Raw genomic sequence first — 19,025 nt, forward strand, 5'->3', positions numbered from 1 at the left:
TTTCTAATTTTTTCTCCTGAAACTAATGATATTTAGGAGATATAAATATTGGTACACTTATATAATGTAATTTTAACTCAGCTATTTGCATGGCTGTCGCGTTTCTTTTCTTCCCATTTTTGACAGTCTCTTTTTCGCACAGAAAATTGCGTTAACGAAATAGGAACCACTCATTAATCTCTCGTCGCTCCTATAATTAGTTGTGTCCTTTCAAAAGCGCCAATTAATCTTTTTTTCATGTTTGGAAGTCATTATGAAATTTTTTATTTCTCATTTGTGTTTTATAGCATTAAACGACACTCGTGAAAATTTAACGTCAAAAAATTACCTGACCAAAATGTCTCATAAATCTTATAATATCGCAATTCCGTATTATTAATCTCACTGAATGAGCAAATATACCACCGTAATTCTCGTTACAGAATCACGATTGGCAATTTATTAAATATTTATTTTTCTTTTTTTATTTCATCATATAAAAAAAACAATGAAATATTTATTATCGAAGCGAGATATAGATATATAATAGGTTCTTTTATAACACATTAATAAATGAATATTACATCACAAGATAAGATATATTGGATCTGTCGATAGAAATATAAAACATATTTATTAATTAGCTTGATTAAATTATCTTGGAAGTGAGAAATGTATTAAAATCTTCTGAAAATTTATAATTGCAATAAATAATTTAAATTGAAATTAACTTATTAATAACTATATAAATGATTCAATTGACACTTTTTATTTAACGTCCTTTTTCACTAATTTTTCTCGCGTTTAAAAATATTTTTTACTTTACTTACGCGAAAAACTTTAAAAAGACAACAGATTAAATTTGACGTAAAATATTCTTAATTACGTTCTCGCAAATCTACGCGTAAAAAAATCGTAAGTCACAATTATATAGATTACATGCAAATTTAATTAAAGACATCAAATAAATGGAGCTAGATTTTTTTTCAAACTTGCACAATCATTAAACTTGTGTTTTTCCTTTGTAAATAATTTTCTAAATAATTAACCTTTTATATAATGTATATCTGTAATATTTTATATGAAGTATTTTATATCATGTGATTAAAAAAGAGATAAATCACAAAACAATAAAATTGGAAAAAATATGCAAATATACGCATAGACTCAACCATGCAAATCGTATAATGTAATATTAATCCACTTTAAAAATATATCATAGAAAAATAGAAATTCCTTTTCTGACAAAAATATATTTTATGTTCCAAAAATACATTTTATTTATCTGATAATATAATTTTGCTAATTGAGCCATAATGTACGGGATTTTTTCCATTTAAAAAAAAAAAATGAAAAATTTATTTCTTTTTGTCCGAGAAAATTTATCACTATTTCCCATAATATAATTTTGAACTTGGATTTTCATTTTTCAGGTCAGAAAAGCAAACAGAGATTTACAACAGCTGTCGCGTCATCAACGTCGCGAGATCGGCTTGGCCACAATGCTTTTATGCGTAGTAGTGGTGTTTCTGATCTGCAACATTTTGCCCCTGGTCTCAAACGCGCACGAAACATTCATCGATGATCCGCCGCATTGGATGGTGCAGTTCGGCAACCTGCTGGTGACCATCAACAGCAGCATCAACTTCATCATCTACGTGATCTTCGGCCGGAAATTCAAGAGGATCTTCCTCAAACTCTTCTGCTCGTCCAGGCTATTCGTACCTGGACGAGACAGCCCAGAGTTTCAGACATATGACGAGTCGATCACCAACACGACGAACATCGAGATGAGAAACTCGATCAGGCACGGTCATCTCAACCGTGCCAACACCATCAGCTGGAATAACAACATCCACGTGTCCAATGGCAGTACCAGACAGAGTCTGAAGAGCGGTAGACCGGCCAGTCCCGGTTTCTGCGTCTATTATCCGGCCAGGACTCCAGCGAGGAGTCCCAGTCAAATGTCGAGGACCTCGAACGATCGAAACAGTTGGAACAAAAGAGAAAACGGCGATTCTACACTGTAGTAGATAACATTATTCCTCGCGTTTATTAGCGAAATTTCAATTAGCTGAATATTTTAATCAAATTTCATGAACGTCCAAGTAATGAGAGAAAAAACAAATGGTAATTCTAATGAATAACAAATACAAACAAAGCACATTATTGGTGAGATATAAAGACAGTTTTTCATCTTTTATATCTGTTAATTTGCTGAAGTGAAGTCAACTTAATATCTTAATCCTTTGTCGAAAATTTTAATTGATCAAAACAGATGAAACAAAAAAATATATGACAGGACCATGTTATAATCTATCATATACAAGTACTCGCCACGTTTTCCGGTTTATTATTTAATATTATTATTAATATATAAGTGCTAAAATATCGACAAAAAGAACATCAAAAGGGATCATAGGTGATATAACGAATAATTAGTTTGCCACTTGACATTTTCTCTGAATTATTTATTGTTAAAACATTACCTAATCGGAATTGGAACAAGAAAAGATCCGAAAAAAGTGAAACGATCAATAGACGATTATTTTAAAATAAACAACAATCTAGTTATTCCTTTTTTCTTTTTATTAATCAATCAGAAATCTTGTGGAGAAGTTTAGTCAGGTATTAAGAAAATTCACAAACTAAAAAATATATACTAAAAAGAATAACCCATTTATCAGAACAATTAATATAAAAATTTTTCATATGATATTCCCATCTTAGTTCAATGGAACATCCAGGACATCCAGTCCTTGGATCTTTGGATTCAGACGAATAGAGCGATATAAAAACGAGATTCCGCAGTGCGGTGGACAATTGATATTATTGTTCTCTCGGGAAGAGCTCGGACCAATTCTCCCGCTCATGTTCGAACGCTGTGATCCCGCAGGATGGCACAACTTCGATATAAGAAAAAGGATCGTTAAAAATAACAGAGTCTTCTATCGCGGAACAATTTATAAAGAGCACTTCTTGCAGCGATGACCTTTCAAGTGATTCCGGATAAGTTCCATATTGCTTCCGACGATTTAATCGAACGAAAGAAACTGATACTATATAAGTTTTGGTGCAACATCCTGAATAGTACTTTTGAAAAGACAGAGTAGAATTACATTAAATAATTATGCTGCATAATGTTTCCATCGCAATTGTTTTTTTTTTTTTTTTTTTCCAATTAGAAGCATATAGATATCAGCTTTTGATAGATGAAGCAAAAGAAGATTTCCCTTCTTTGTGATAAAATTTATATTGGCATTACATAATAAGCGTACAAAGCGAAAAATGATATAAAAATTGAATCTTTGAATAGCTTTGTTGCGAAAAGGAGTGAAAGGAGAAAAATCGACATATTAAACCATAGTTTTAAATTTGACCTAAATAATATATTTTATACATATATGCAGAGAATGGTATCTTGACATCTGTAAATAAGTAAAAAATTGGCAAACAAAAAGCTTTTAAGATGGAAAGTTTAACTTCATTGAAAAAATGTTATATAAAAGAAAAGTTAAAAAGTAATTCGCTAATACGGATCAACAAGAAAGTTTCGCGAACTGACAACTTTCGGCGAGTTGATCACATACTTAGCTCTCTCGAGGAAATAAATCGGATTTCGTCGACAGTACAGAAGTCAAGAGTATGACATTCCCTTGGGAGACCTTTGTAGGAAGGCTGCAGAGAATGCTCCATATCTCTTGCGTTTTCTCTCGAATTATTGCTCTTCAAACTTACTAGCATACCGATCAGTCTCAAACGACGTTAACTTACGAAGGAGAAATTTTATTATCCTATGATCAAGAAAGTCGCTATTGACATCACTTTAAACAGGCTTCGAAAATTTTTCGAGACAAAGTAAAAATACTAAAAATAGGTCATAATTTTCCAAACATCTTTTAAGCATAGTTTGAAGTTTTTGGGATAATTTAGAAGATATATTTTTCTCTTAAAAACTCTCTATAATAATCGGTAAATATATAATAAAAAATAAATTTACAGAATTTTCTATATTTTTCAGAAACTTCCAATATTTTTCTAAATTTATCTTCACGGGACGGAAGATCAACACGATCACACTGTAAATATTTCCTTTTATTTAGGAATGTAAATTTAAAAGAAAGAGGACGAGATGAAGCAAAACGAAAAGAATGAATGCACTAAAACGCCAAAGAAATATAAATAGCATACTATTATAGACCTCATTTAAAATATAAATGTTAGCTTTCTAAGTTCCATGAACATATAATGTAATATCTGCACTGAAAAAAATAACATTCACCATATAAAGCGAGCAGAAATAAATATATGTATTTTGAAAAAAAAAAATAGAATTATTACAAAAATTAGACGTTAATATAAGAGAATTGTAAATATATTTCTATTTATAAATTATCAAATGATATCCATGCCGACTTTAAATATACCTTCTCCCTCCTGCTGTGTAAAAATTATTTATTTATAACTTATATCAATGCTTTTAATTCGATAGGAGAATACCAATAATGTGTCTAGTAAAATAGATTGTTCAATTTGGCGTTTCTATCTAATTGTAAGTAATGTAGTTCTTGAATAACGTAAGATATATTGGAATTTATCTTAACGCTTTCCGGATATAGAGATATTCTCTTGCTAAAAGTAGAGGGGGAGGAGTAATTAAATTTAAGTACAGAGGGAAACAAAACGCTCTCGTAGTTATACGACAAAAGAGATTCGCCATTCTAGTCATGGAATTTCTATCGAACTCGTCTAAATATATATACATACATATACATGTATGTATATGTATGTATATACTCGTATATTTAATATACATACAATAAGACTGTATATATATTATATGACTACTATCCTGCAAAAATGTTTATCCTATCCCACCGCTGTCTTGATATTCTTGTAAATACAATGTAAAAATCATTAAGTAACAATAAACAATAGCTGGGAAAAAAACACTAATTCGATTACAAAACTCGAGATGAAAGAAGTTTGCACAAAATTTATTCTATAATGCTTCCTAATTCTCGAATAAAAAATATGATTTTAAAGTTAAACGTCTTCTTGTTATTCCTTTTATACATTTAATAATAAATAATCTAACAAATTTGTTTTTAATTAATCCCTCCCAAATGTACAAAAATTAAGATAAATTATTTATTGAATAAAATTATAATTATTGAATTAGTGTTTTATTCCAGCTAGCATTTTTATTCCATCGCTACTAAAGCATATCATACAAATTGTTTCCATGTATTATCACTAGTAGAATTCTTTAATTTAATGCAGCTAGAACATTAGTTTTGTCACTCGTGTAAATGTACCTTTTCTCTACGACTCAAATGTGTTTTAAATAAATTTTATTGTACATAAAATAAATTTAATGAATCTCTCTCAAAACATGGATTACAGATATTCAGCCCTTGATAACAAACAAATATGCTAATTTATATGACAAAGGTATAATCTTAATATGAATATTATTACAAGAAGTTTCCATTGCAATATGTATTCTAAAATATTTATATTCCTATACTTTCTTAAAATATTGAACAAGAGATATGATGATAAAATAAAGCAGATTAATTATACAAAATTTTAAAAATATAAATAAAAATATCAATTAAACAAAGACAAGATATATAGGGGAATATTAATAGAATTTCAATATATCTATTGAATATATTATTCAATCATTATACAGTATATATATATATATATATATATATATAGTATAACTTTTTTCTTTTTCCTGATTTTTTATATTTTAGCAAAGAATTATTAAACAACAGATGTAGAACTGCTGTTTTCACTAAATGTGACTCGCAAACTATGATATATTGTATTGGTAATCAATGGTTACCTATGGCAACCAACATACCACATCATTCACAGAAACAAGCATCACGCAATAAACAAAAAAGATCTATAAAAGATAATTTAACTATTTATTTGAAGAATATGAAGGAGAGATATACCACACAGAGCGTATTGCATTACATAATGTAACTACAGTTCCATCATCTCATGAATTACGTCTTCTTCTTCGGTTTCAAGTAGAAGTACAAAACGATCAGTCCTATGCCAGCGTATGTCGCCTTCGTCACCTGAAAAATTAATCGAAACGTTGAAAAATCCACTCCAAGGGTAAACTTCGTCGAGAGACGACTTTGAGGTTAAATCACTCACGTTCGCTCGACCATACATGGTCTGGCTGTTAAAGTGTTTTGCTAAACCAGTTAGCTTCTCCTCGCCTTCAGTCATTTTTTCACGATGAAAAATTAAATCGATTGCGAAAACTCTGGTCACGAAAGGACCACAGGACTTCAGTCAATACGAGAATTCGCTGCTTGATCACGATCAGCTGCTAGCTGCCATGCTCGAGATATATCGAAGGTAAATCGCGAGATATCGAGAGAAACTTCCTGTTTTTGAATCTCGTTCAATGCTTGCTTTGCGGAAAAATTGCTTTTAAAGGTGCCTTTTCATGCTGACGCTCGACGCTCATTTTTAGAGTCAAAAGACGTCACGTGACCAAAATTGACGAATTGGTATCTTTATTTTTGGTCACGTGACGTCTTTTGACGTTAAAAATGAGCGTCGAGCGTCAGCATGAAACGGCACCTTAAGGCTCCTGGGTGCTCACCGCGGCCATATTGGATTGTGACGTCAGAAGCGAGAAAGCACACGCTGAAAATTCTTAGATGCCATTTTTTAATGAAAAGATATTTCGATTAAACAGCACTTCAGATGGCTTTAGCACACTCTTAAAAACCCCCGAAAACTATCCTTTTCCCTTTATAATCAATCAACATCTGTAAAATGATCGAGATATCAGACTTTGACATGCGGAATGACTGCGCATGTGCAAAGACCAGACGGACTGGGCTTCATAATATTACATTTTACAGCTGTTGATTGATTATAAAGGGGAAAGGATAGTTTTCGGGGTTTTTTAAGTGTGTGCTAAAGCCATCTGAAGTGCTGTTTCATCGAAATATTTTTTTATTTCGAAATGGCATCTAAGAAATTTTAGCGTGTATTTTCTCGCCTCTGACGTCACGATTTCGACATGGTCAGAAAGGAGCCAGGAGCCTCTGGAATTCTGTTCTGCAACATTCTTGAATATTTTTTTCAAGATTTCTAAATATACTCCATATTATCTACATTATTTAAATTATAAAAATTATACTTGATATAACTGTCATAAATTTTAATTTTTTTTAACTTTAAGGAAAATTTGAATATATTTGGGAAAAGCAATTGCTAATATTTAGGATTCTTGATATGGGTGAATATCACATATACAGCAATCATCACAGATCTTTTTTTTTTCACTCGATGTATTTTATAACAGCCTTATCATCCTTAATCATCCATATATCTTCTCATTTAGAACAATTGATTACAAAAATATTTTTAACATTTAGTATTTAAGGCTATCGAGTTGTACTGAATCAGGAAATACTAGTAATTTAATTTCATTAAGAAATTATGTACGCTGAACATTATTAGAAATAATAGTATTATAAATGAAATTATATAATCAATTATACATTATATAATCAAACATACTTTATACTCTTATATTAGTTCATTCACAATTAAATAAAAAATAAGGCAGCATATGATAGAAAAACTAGACAATTTTAAAGAACTAGAAAACTTTAACATAACATAATTGCCCTCGTTATATAAACGTAAAGAAAAATAAAAATTACCTTAGGGACTATACAAAGAGAGGAACTGTGTTGATCACAGAGATGTAAACTTAATTATAAACTTAACAAGCAAAAGTTATATAAAGCTATTTACATTGTGACACGTTTTAAACTATTATACCCTATAATTTGCATATTGTTCAATGCGTTGTTTTAAATCACGGTAAATACCAATCAATGTCTAAAACAGACGAAGAAAGCATCAAGTTAGTTAAGTATTCCATATTTATATATACACACAAAATATTTCGCAATTAACATTGTTCATTGTTAATAAAAAAAATTATTTCTTCTTCAAAAGAACATATTACGTATAAACTATCGTTTTTTTCGTGATTTTAATGATTGAAAAATTTAGATATTAAAAATACTCACCCACATATCGGACAGAATAGAACCGTTTACAAACTCCCTTTTCTTGAAAGCATTATCTATTTCCTCACGAGTGACTATCTTCAACTTGTGCAATAATGACAATGCGCCTTGTAACGAGATTAAATGAATGGAAACAATACGATTGTCGGAATCTCGGGGAATATTAAGAGGATAACTAAAATGGATAAAGAAAGATATTTTTAAAAAAATATTAATTTAAAGTTGAAATATGAAATCTGTTAGTTTAAATTTAAATACATATATATATATACACACACAACACACACGTGTGTTTTTGTATATGTTAAAATATACTACATTTAAAAACTTACTGGTCAAGTTGTAAAAATTGTAATGGATAATCGGATCTTTTGACTTCTTTAAATAGAACTTTTATATTCATCGCTTCTATTAAAGCTATCAGACGAGAGCAGAATTTGAAATTCGTAAAAGTTTCCACAAATTCATACGTCAATATCCAACCTTCGTCCTCGGTGTGAAATACAAATGACATGTTTTTAATTGAGTCTATGAAAAAGAAATGAAAAAATTATTAATAATTAATTTCAGATAGACAATATACCAAGATAAATAACGATTCAATTCATTAAATGTCCGATAATGTCATACATACCAATATGTTGATAGACAAAAGAGATGTCGAAAAAGAAGTCATTGTTCTTTTTATTGTATTCAATGCATTTTTGGTTTTCAATGTAACACAGGTTGTTCAAGAAATTTTTATACATATCCCTCAGGTTTTCTCTGTCGTTGTTCCGTTGAAAAATGTAACTTAAATCGGGCATTCCACCTTGAGTTACAGATTCTCTGTTATTATCACAATTCAAATCCTTGTGAGGTGAAAAATTAATCGGCGTATTAATTGTAGATTTCTCATTATGATTTTGCGAAGGAACATTTCCCATTTGCGATTTAACCCAACGTTCAGGGATCTCGACATGTTTCCAAGCTTGAGAGAAGACGATTCGCTCGTTTGTGTTACTGTTTTGCTGATAATAAATCGATTCGTTCTTTCTAATCGGTGGTGAGTTTTGCGTATAATCGGTTGGTGGTCGAGTAACATAGCCCTGATAGCCCTCGTCAATGTGCGAGTTATTTGTCGCATACGAAGTAGTGATATCGTTCGCAGACTGCAAGAGCAATTCCTTATCACATTGTCCTTTAAAAGACACGTTACGATCGTTCTTAAAATCGTTATTACAAGCGTTTTGCTTCACGTCTGCATCTGTTTGCTTCTTCTGCGTGTTATACTTTACCGGTCCGGCTTCGTAGATGATTCTAGGAGTGTAACCATCAGCGCCACTCATGTTGTTGACGTGTTCCGTAGCCGTAAAGCCAACGTTCGCAGCTTCCATTTTCGCAGAGTGATCTTGCAGATTTTTAACGGACAGATGCGATGTGGGATTCGTATCGTAACAGTTCGCCATCGGCTCGCTCTGCGTCTCTGGTCTCTGCGGTATCTGCACGTTATCAGTCATGGAACACCTAAAGGGATTCGTCTCCTTAAACACGTTGGCAAATTCGCTATTCGCTGTACTGAAGAAGCTTGAAGAATTGCGATTGTTATTAGAAACATCAGCGTTCATCGGTATCACTGGATACGCCGGCTTCATCGCAGGAACGTTTTCAACGTTGCCCTGATCAGTGTTTGGGAAGAAAACATTAGGCGTAGCTGCTACTGATCCTCCGAAATTAAACACGGAATGTGCAGAGCTCGGAGTCACCGGAGAAGAAGGTACTTGAACACGCGGACTGAATCCCTCAGATTGATGCCAACCGGGCGTAAATATATAACCGTTCGAACCGTAAGTGGGAAACATAGGATGAGATGTCTGCGGTGGTCTGTCGTCACCAAACGGATTCGATAACGATAAATTACTCATGCTCGCGAGCTTCTGATTCACGAAACTTTCGGCATTCAAGTTCATCGCCGAGTTAATATTTTGCGCCGAGTCAATCTTATTATCCGTCGTTTCTCTCGCGAAATTGAGCGACGTTGATGACGACGTCGTAGATTGATCGTTGTCCGGTGGTATCAGCGCATTTTCGAACTTTTCGAGAAACCTATTCAAATGATGCTGGATTATCATGTGATTCTCAAATATCCTTTTATTGAGCGGCGAGCGTTCTATTAGATCGCATAGAGCCTCGGTTAGCTTAGCGAACAACTGCATGTTCTTATTCCAGATGGTCATAAATATCTGCTTCGCTACATCATTGGGAATGACATTGTCATTTACGAATTGTTGGTCAGTCAGGAATGGATTCGTTGTCATATCAGCGTAACTCGGCGTCTTCGTCGCATTCGATGTGCTTCCGAAGGAGTACATATCGTTGAAGTTTCTCGGCGACATGTTAGGCAGACTGGATTTTTTTTCGCCGAGAGGTACAAAACCCGGCGGTGGTCTCATCGAAGGTTGCTCGAGGCCATCGCGAGACTGATGAGTCTGCTCGGAGACCGAAGGTGCGTTCTCGTGCAACTCCTCGGTGGATGTCGTCTTGCAGTGGCTATCGAATATTAGGTTCTCCTCCGCATAGCAGTACGTAGGTAATTGATTCATATGGTTTACTACGTATCTCATTATACTCGTCATGTCGACGGCGTCGCCCTGAGTGATGAAAACAAGAGGGAAAAGATCAGATAAAGTGATGTGCATATAACGAAATTTCTGTACAGATTAAATAATATTTGTAATATTTCATTTCAATAAGCCTCGAAATAAAAATAAAAAAGCTCGATGATTATAAAAGTAAACTTGAAGTAATATCTATAATAAGATTTAACCGAGCCAGAAAGAATTCGGGAAAAATTATCACTTTATGTGATCGTAGCATCTTTTCATGCTGACTGGTATAATAATTTTACACACATTTTTTGCTATATTCCAAAAATATCTTTATTACACATGGTATTGTATTTTATGCACACTACATATAACATAAGGTTCAAATTTTTCCCAAAATTGAAGTTAATTAACATGTCAATATTTGTTACTTAGCTGCAATATATATATATATATATATATATATATATATATATATAATACAATTCTGTAAAGTATACTATAATATATATAAAATATAAAATTATAATTATATATAATTATATAAAATTATATAAAATATAAAACTATATATATATATATATATGTATATAATATACATATATATAATTTATAGTAATTCGTATCCTTTATAGATATGTATATATATTTTTTGTCAAAAATAATAGTATAAATCATTTTAACAATTATTAAACAGTTATGAAATATTTTAAGTGTTTAAATATTTCGATAAGTCACACTGTCTAACTTAATTTAAAAAAAAAAAAAAACTCTCCATAGTCATATAGATCTCATCATGGTAATAACATTTTTCCTCGAGATACAATTTCATTAAATTTTTATAGATTCATCATCTGAGATTTCAACCAGTTCTATAGGTTTAAATTGTAAAAGAGGCTCCACAACAACATCCAATTCGCTCTCATCGGATTCCATATCGCAATCATTTAACACTGGCGGAACGTATGATTCTTCGTTTATGTCATTACTTGTCGAGTTGCAACTCACATAATCCATCAACTTGTCGACCGATTCTTTCTTGTCGTAACTTGTGTCACTCGCTATTTCTTGGTTACTCAGATCATCGGAATCCAATTCATTTTTGCTCGTCGCATAATCCGAAATTTTCTTCATTACCAGTTGCAACATTTTCGAAACGTACGAAACTTTCTGGGCCGTCGCATTCGATGGTGTTGAATCGTTAACGTCAGAAACAATCGGATCAATTTTCATCCATTGATCTTGCTTGGAATCATCCATATTGAAAGAAGTGTCGGAATTATTTTCCGAGGACAAAAGACCTCTAGTCTCTTTGAAGTCGCGATCTAACGAAAAATTACTCGAAGACGTGGACGCAAGTTTCTTAAAGTTGCATAACTCGCTCCTTTGACTTCTAAAGTCCTCGTGTTGTTCGTCGTTTGACGAAAGCGTGCTACTGCAGGAAGATAGATTCTGCTCGCTACTGGAAGAGTCCTTCGCAGAATTGGAGCTCGACGAAATGTCGACGTTCAAATTTACCATCATCTGCTTACTTTTCTTCATTTGATCCAACAACGTCTTGTATCTGGAATTGTATACTTTACCAGTTGTTTTGGATTCAGAAAGACTATCTGTATTACGCTCAGCCTCAGTGTTCTTATTATTATTCGTATTTGCATCAAAATCTCTGTTCTTTTCTATTTTCTGTTCGGTTCTTGTTTCACACGCTTCGCCATTTTCGTTTATCATCTCGGTTTGGGCTGACACTTCTGAAGAAGCTACACCATTGGTCTTCTCAACGGTATTTGTGTCGGGACTTGGTGTATTTTGGGATTGAGCGTTACTACACAATGTTTCAAGTATATCCCCTGGCACAACTACAGGTGTATACTTATCGTTATGTACTTCCATCCTGTTTCTCAATCTTGCCATAGATTGAGACACGTTCTTGAAGTGATAATCGATATTCTTCTCAGGCAAATAATGTTCCTCTTCTTTACGAGTCATATTTAGAAAAGGATTAGCAGACGACTTATTTTCCAAGTCATTTAATTTATGCAATTCCGATTCATCTTCCGTTATATTGCTTTTATGCTCTTCAGTAATGTCCAAATTATTATGCGATGTAACAATTCTTCTAGGAGGAGAATGATCATTCTTTTTTATTACCGACCAATCAAAAGGCTCCATCAAACCATGTCCGCCATATAAACTTCCAAACGTTCCGAAATCTTTCTCGTTATTTTCCTCGTTGTCAGAATCTCTGAGATTGAACTTCATATTCAATGCACTAATCTTAACGAGTCCATTATTATCCTTGTCAGAATCTCTAAAGTCCATATCCAATGCACAATGATTGACGTTTCCATTATTCTGAATGACCTTCATATCTGAATCGATTTGTTGCGCATTATCTTTAAAATCGTGGTTGAGCTTCGGAGCCGAAATACTCGAATTAGAATTGGACGTAATATTAGATGTTTTCAATTTTTCCAACAACCTGGCCACTTTCTTAGAGCCTTTTGGTTTTTCATTTTTCGAACAATCTGTTGATTGCGATTTAGCATCCGATGATTCAGCAATCGATGAATTAACATTCCGTAACATTTGCAGAACATTTTTACTGGACGGGATGTTATGCAAAGCCTCGACAGTTTTACTTTCAATATTTTCACTCTTTACATCAAGTAATTTGTGCGCTCCTTTACTACATGGTACCGATTGATCTCTATTGTGTCGCGCTTCATCTACACTTATTCTATCTACATTTTCTACATCGGATAACTCAAGATAGGGAATTGGCATAGACATAGATGATTGTATAGTGATATTATTGCGTGCCAAATAATGAAGATACGGTAAGTGTTCACATACGCACATACGCACCATTTTACCGCATCGCGCTAGTTTCTCTTTGATTAACCAATCATTTATATGTACGTCCTCTTCTTCGCTTGTATCAGATAAAATGACCATCATGGAGTTGTTCTGTCAAAAAATAAACAGATACTAAATAAATAATTCCGTAACAATTGCAATTCTCTGTAATATTTTATTATTAAACTATATGTATATATAATTTAATAATATTAGAGACTTAACAATAAAATGATATTAATCTAATTATTTTTTTCTTATATCAAAAATTAAAATAAAGAATATATATTTCACACAATAATCACGAAATAATCTAAAGCTAAAAATTAAAGCATTTTTATTGTGACTTTAGAAATAGAAAGTAATCTTACCGCAGGATCAACAGACATTATGGTTAATGCTAAAAGAGTTTCATCAATTCTGTCGACCAATTTCTCTATCACACTCTTTCTCCAACGATCGCCAACACATGGTTTAACGTTATATAAGCCGCAAGGTATCGCTTGAGCAGATAAAGAGGAAAACTGTTTGTGCAAATAATATACATCTTCGGCCGCATAGGTTTTCAAAGTGCCGTAGTCGTAAAACATCACCTATTGAAAGATGAAAAATTATTATAATATAAATAATAAGATATATGATATATATATTTACATAATATATATAATTATATAATATATATTACATAATATATATAATTACATTACATAATATAAATAATATCATGTAATTGATAAGAATCACTCTCGGAAACTTAATTTCATTATTCATATATTGTTATTTCATATTATAATTTCACTCACCGTCACCCTGAAATCTGGCTTTACAGATCGAATAATCCCTCTGTGCCACCTACCCGAATATGTACATGCACAATTCAGACCTTTTTTTAAAGCTATTTTTGGAATAACGTACTTATCCTTGTTAATATGGTAAAATTTACTGAAAGCAATAAAGTAATCTTAGATTTCGATTCGGGTTCTATTACCTATTAATACACAGGCGATTGATTGATCACTCGTGCACTTACTCTAATTCATCCATAAACACATCAAAGCGTTTCTTGTTTTCCCGCAGATGTATCCAAAAGAAGGTTGGATGAAATATTTCTACAATATACACCTCTAGATATTTTCTATCACGTTGTAAATCAGTCACCAGTATTTGCTCCACGCTATCGTTGTAATTCATTACATCATCAGGTGCAAATATCTTGGTTATGCTAGAAGACTGAAAGATTATATGGATCAATTATTGCAATATTGTTAGAGTATATATTGTAAATGAAGAAAAGAATTATAAAAGTAATTATATAAAAATGATATTATATCATAGATAGAATAAAACAGTTTTAGCATCAATAAGTACAATTAACAATGTTCAGTGTGCAAAATATATCTCGTCAGCTGATTCTAGGTGTGAAAAGTATTATTAAATAAATATAGGTGTAATTACTAAAATAACCATTGCTTATTATTGCTTATACTTACAACATCCGCTGGGGTCGGTGCGTTGTTATCGCCAAATTGTGTTCGCACTGCATTGTGTTCGTCATGTTGCTCGCGTGAGTTCGATCTTATTTCGATGGGTTCGGTCGGTTCTTGATCAGGAACCGTCGGCCTCTTGTCCGCGCTGTACAACATAAAGTCCTCGATCGAATTCGACCGTGTCATATAGAAAATGTTCGGCAAGTAAGACACGTATTCGCGCACGCTGTTGAAGCCTAGATCGATGTAATTTAGATGTACGTTATACGCCTTCAAATATGTATTAGGCAGTTGGGCGCACCAGATACCTTCCGGATGTTCTCGCATTAGCTGAGCCAATCGCGACTTTGTTCTATCGCTTATCAGCGAAGAAACATCAATGTAATCAGTCTTAGTCATAGCATCTGCATTATCACCTTTGTTCGTCGCGGCATGATACTTGTCGTCGTTATTACAATTGTACATTGCGTTCTGTTCATTATTCGCATTCCACGCAAAGTTTGTAGCGAGCCGCTCGCTCGTCTTTGGTTTTTCTTTCGTTGGATAATTACAGTTTTCATAATTATTCGGATTAAAGTTTTCCTCGTCGCTGAAATCTTCTACGAAATCAGATCCCTCATCTCCGCCGACGCACACCGCTTCCGATGATCGCGGCACGTTCTGCGGCTGCGACGTCGAAGACTGTGGATAATTCTTCACCTCTCGCGAAGCATTATTCGCTGTATTCGTAGGATAGATCCTATCACCGTCCAGATACAAGAAATGCGACAGCTCGCGCAGTTGGTTCCGTAGGTCGTACACGGTGAACGTGCTATATGGCAATTGCTGCTGCAACATTGTCATGGCAGTTTGCAGGCTCACCCCTCTTGGATTGTTCCTGACATACGTTGCGATATACGACAGCTGATCGGGCGGGATCCTGAGCCACTGACGTTGCATCTGCGGCATGTGACGATTGACAATCGGCCGACGAAACGGAATGTATTTCTTCGAAGTAGTCGGAGCCTTCTGACGGGACACCAGCGAGCTCACGTGTTTACTCTTCTCTGTTGCGATCCCACGCACGTAGTGTCCGCCATTGTACCACTCGACCTGAAAGTACTCCGGCATACTCTTGAGAAAGTCCGCGATATTTGCGTAGCCATATTTACACCAGGGTATGCGCTCGCCCGTCTGCTCGTAATAATCCCGATCGAGAACTGTGATCGAAGTGATTCCCTGGCGAGAAACCAGTATAGACAGGATAAGCTTGCGAATTTCATCGCGGCTCTCACTATTCGTTGGCATCGCGTTGAAACTTTTTTTCTATCCTTTTTACATTTAATGGTAAATATCTTCTTATTACTGGAATACTGCTAATACATGAGAAGCATTTCCCGCAGTATATCTCTTATCTAAAAAAAACCTGTAAACACCTGCAAAAGAAAAGAATTTTTTTTCATAAAATTGTAGACTTCTAAAATCTATCGTATATGGTAGTACGTATACATTATAAATTATGTGTAAATATAGTAGTACTTCTTAATTTATTATATATTTTGTATAATTACATGTACACGTTAAAAAAAGTATATCTTATATATATCAGTAAAAGAAATAATATATATTAGCATCTCAATCTTAAGAAAGACAATTATTATTATTCCTTTTTAATCTTTCTTTTTTATCATAAAATCATTTATTGAAGAGAAAATAGCCATGAGAGAGATTCATATGTATATCAAATCTATTACATATATAAACACAATTAAATATATCTTTTGTTTTAGAGCTAATATGTAAAGTTTAATACATGGAATGAGTCTAACACTCCCAATATTGGAACATAAGATATTATTTCTTCTTGCTTTTTATGAAAAAATATCTCAGAATGCTTTTATCTCAAACAAGTTGCAGCTTACATTCAGCTTTTTTTATAAACAAATAATTCGATGTAAGGTAAGAAGGTATATGAAACGATTATTCCTTTATAGGAAAAATTACGAGCAAAATTTACACAACTCTGTATATTATACAGATTATCATGCTTATTGTCGTGTGAATTCCAAAGTTCTACAATAAATATCAAGGACTGATATTATTAAACACAAGCTATAGTCAAATATTATTAGGCATTCTTTTTATATATATATATATATATATATATATATATATATATATATATATAGAGAGAGAGAGAGAGAGAGAGAGAGAGAGAGAGAGAGAGAGAGAAAGAGAGAGAGAAAGAGAGAGAGAAAGAGAGAGAGAAAGAGAGAGAGAGAGAATGCCTCCAACTTTGAGGGCCGATTGTTCCAACCTCTTATATTTATATAATTTACATATTACAATATATTTTTATAATTTACAATTACAATATATTTTTATAATTTACATTTTTTAATTTTACATTACATTTTTATTTATTTACATTTTTTAACTGTTTAAATAAGCGGTTTTAAAAATAATATTATCTGGAAGTTATCTAGATGAATCGTCATGTAATTTTATCTTTTATCAAGATATATTTAAAACAAAATCATCTTTATCTTATCTAAGATGAATTTACATATTTTTATCTCATCTTTATCTAGCTAATTTTAAAATCATCTAAGCACAACACTGCCTGTTGGGTAAATCTTACCAAGAAGTTGGAACAACCGGCCCTAAGTTTAGCACGTGATTCTTTGTTCGAACGTAAAGATGGGTTAGATTACTTATAAGAAAAAAAGAAGATATTCTTAAGCTAAACAATCTTACATCTTATAAATGCAGTTTTTATAATTTTAACTTACCTAGCGATATTATTCCTTACGAAAATGAACAACTCGACAGCTAATATCTTAACCTAATCTCAATCGCCGCTCTCACATGTCCCAGGCATACGACCAAGAGATATGGCGTCCTTAAGAAGGAATTTTTCGCGGCTTATCCGTTTAGAAAATAAGGTATTGACTAAACAAAGAGAGGGAGAGACACAGGGTGAAAAAAAAATTGAACGTATAGGGTAAGGTTATAGGTGTATAAAGTTACATTCTAGAAAGATAAACGTTCATCTTCGTTTATCAACAATTCTTTCATACGATGCCAATCATCCTGGCCAATCACGGCGTTTCAAAACTCTCTTTGTTTCTCTCTCTCTTCCATAAGTATACAATTCATTAGTAAGGACACGTATCAAACGATGATGTGATCGGAAGAAAGTTTTGTTTAGTGCGCAGTCGCGCTGGACAAAAACTCCGAGTCGACCAATCAGAGAAAAGGAAAGCGAGCGTTACTAGATATATAGTAGTGACACCAGTCTAGACTGCGTAAACTCTATGGTCTCTGATAGGAACTATGTTCAGTGGCGCTAGTTTCGTTTTCTCTGATTGGTCAAGCGGGGAGCACACAACTTGCGCATAGCGTATAAACGTATGCATAAGAAAATAAACTAATCAAATTTCTTATGCATACGCTTATGGCGCCTATGCAAGTTGTGTGCTCCTCGCTTCAGTTTGAAATTCTCATCGTCTTGCAATCGCTTTATATGTAATATAAGTCTTATTACATATATGGAAATCGCGTACGTAAATAATTATAGACTAGGTAAGTATTCCTGAAAATAATATTTCCTGAAAAACGTTGAATAATATCGAAAAACATGAAAAAGCATCCTCGATTTTTGATTTCGTGTATTAATATTTCAATATTCTTAACTATATTAAAATATACTGTTAATATACGAATATATATAAATATAGCTTTTCGAATGGAGAATTCGAATTTTTATATATTGGAAATAAAATCAAAATTATTCATAGAAAAGTTGATCCTTTAACAATTAATGAGATAAAAGTGATTTTTATAATTGTCTTGTAATTTGTTTGTAAAATCTGCTTGCGCAAGAGGAAGAAAAATTAAAATGCGTAGTAGTAGTAATAAAAAATAGAAAAACATTGATATAAAAAGATGATGACCTAGCAGGATTATGCGATGCATAGCTAGTAAACATATATGCAATGAAAAAATTAATTATTCGCAAATTTGCAAACACGAGAGTAATCCAAAAT

General features: G+C 32.9%; 3 protein-coding genes across 10 annotated transcripts in view; 1 reads left to right on the plus strand and 2 right to left on the minus strand.

Annotated features, from left to right (window-relative positions):
• Fmrfar (FMRFamide Receptor) overlaps positions 1–5,302 on the plus strand; it is a 50,866-nt gene extending 45,564 nt beyond the window's left edge. For all 7 annotated transcript variants that reach the window (XM_083051149.1, XM_083051150.1, XM_083051152.1 and 4 more), the window contains one exon: positions 1,413–5,302. In XM_083051149.1, coding sequence (XP_082907275.1) covers positions 1,413–2,009 — 597 coding nt within the window. In that variant the 3' untranslated portion in view covers positions 2,010–5,302. The remainder of the gene's footprint in view (positions 1–1,412) is intronic.
• Positions 5,303–5,900: 598 nt separating this feature from the next.
• On the minus strand, positions 5,901–6,374 carry LOC145943561 (ATP synthase F(0) complex subunit k, mitochondrial). Its single transcript, XM_083051156.1, has 2 exons — positions 6,163–6,374; positions 5,901–6,080 (listed from the first exon to the last, which is right to left on the minus strand). The coding sequence occupies exons 1-2, from the start codon at positions 6,235–6,237 to the stop codon at positions 6,006–6,008; spliced, it is 150 nt and encodes a 49-aa protein (XP_082907282.1). The 5' UTR covers positions 6,238–6,374; the 3' UTR covers positions 5,901–6,005.
• Positions 6,375–7,308: 934 nt separating this feature from the next.
• On the minus strand, positions 7,309–18,105 carry LOC145944219 (uncharacterized). Of its 2 annotated transcripts, XM_083052437.1 has the most exons (11): positions 18,007–18,105; positions 17,769–17,928; positions 15,001–16,412; positions 14,541–14,740; positions 14,314–14,452; positions 13,882–14,103; positions 13,520–13,621; positions 8,704–10,699; positions 8,402–8,597; positions 8,070–8,244; positions 7,309–7,875 (listed from the first exon to the last, which is right to left on the minus strand). In XM_083052437.1, exons 3-11 carry the CDS (start codon positions 16,282–16,284, stop codon positions 7,810–7,812), a joined length of 4,380 nt encoding a protein of 1,459 aa, XP_082908563.1. In that variant the 5' UTR covers positions 16,285–16,412; positions 17,769–17,928; positions 18,007–18,105; the 3' UTR covers positions 7,309–7,809. The 2 variants fall into 2 exon arrangements, with proteins under 2 accessions (XP_082908563.1, XP_082908562.1); XM_083052436.1 differs by having other exon boundaries at positions 17,769–18,081.
• Positions 18,106–19,025: the final 920 nt, after the last annotated feature.

Source organism: Prenolepis imparis, unplaced genomic scaffold, assembly GCF_030444845.1.
Source record: "Prenolepis imparis isolate NDT839.2.m4 unplaced genomic scaffold, iyPreImpa1.0 SCAF_12, whole genome shotgun sequence".
NCBI lineage: Eukaryota > Metazoa > Arthropoda > Insecta > Hymenoptera > Formicidae > Prenolepis > Prenolepis imparis.

Coding starts and splice junctions, on each gene's coding strand:
- LOC145943561 (XM_083051156.1), bottom strand. CDS start 6,237: ATGACTGAAGGCGAGGAGAAGCTAACTGGTTTAGCAAAACACTTTAAC. Junction 6,081..6,162: donor CCATGTATGGTCGAGCGAAC/GTGAGTGATTTA, acceptor TTAATTTTTCAG/GTGACGAAGGCGACATACGC.
- LOC145944219 (XM_083052437.1), bottom strand. CDS start 16,284: ATGCCAACGAATAGTGAGAGCCGCGATGAAATTCGCAAGCTTATCCTG. Junction 10,700..13,519: donor TAGCGCGATGCGGTAAAATG/GTGCGTATGTGC, acceptor TTCATCACTCAG/GGCGACGCCGTCGACATGAC. Junction 7,876..8,069: donor CTATTCTGTCCGATATGTGG/GTGAGTATTTTT, acceptor CGTCTGTTTTAG/ACATTGATTGGTATTTACCG.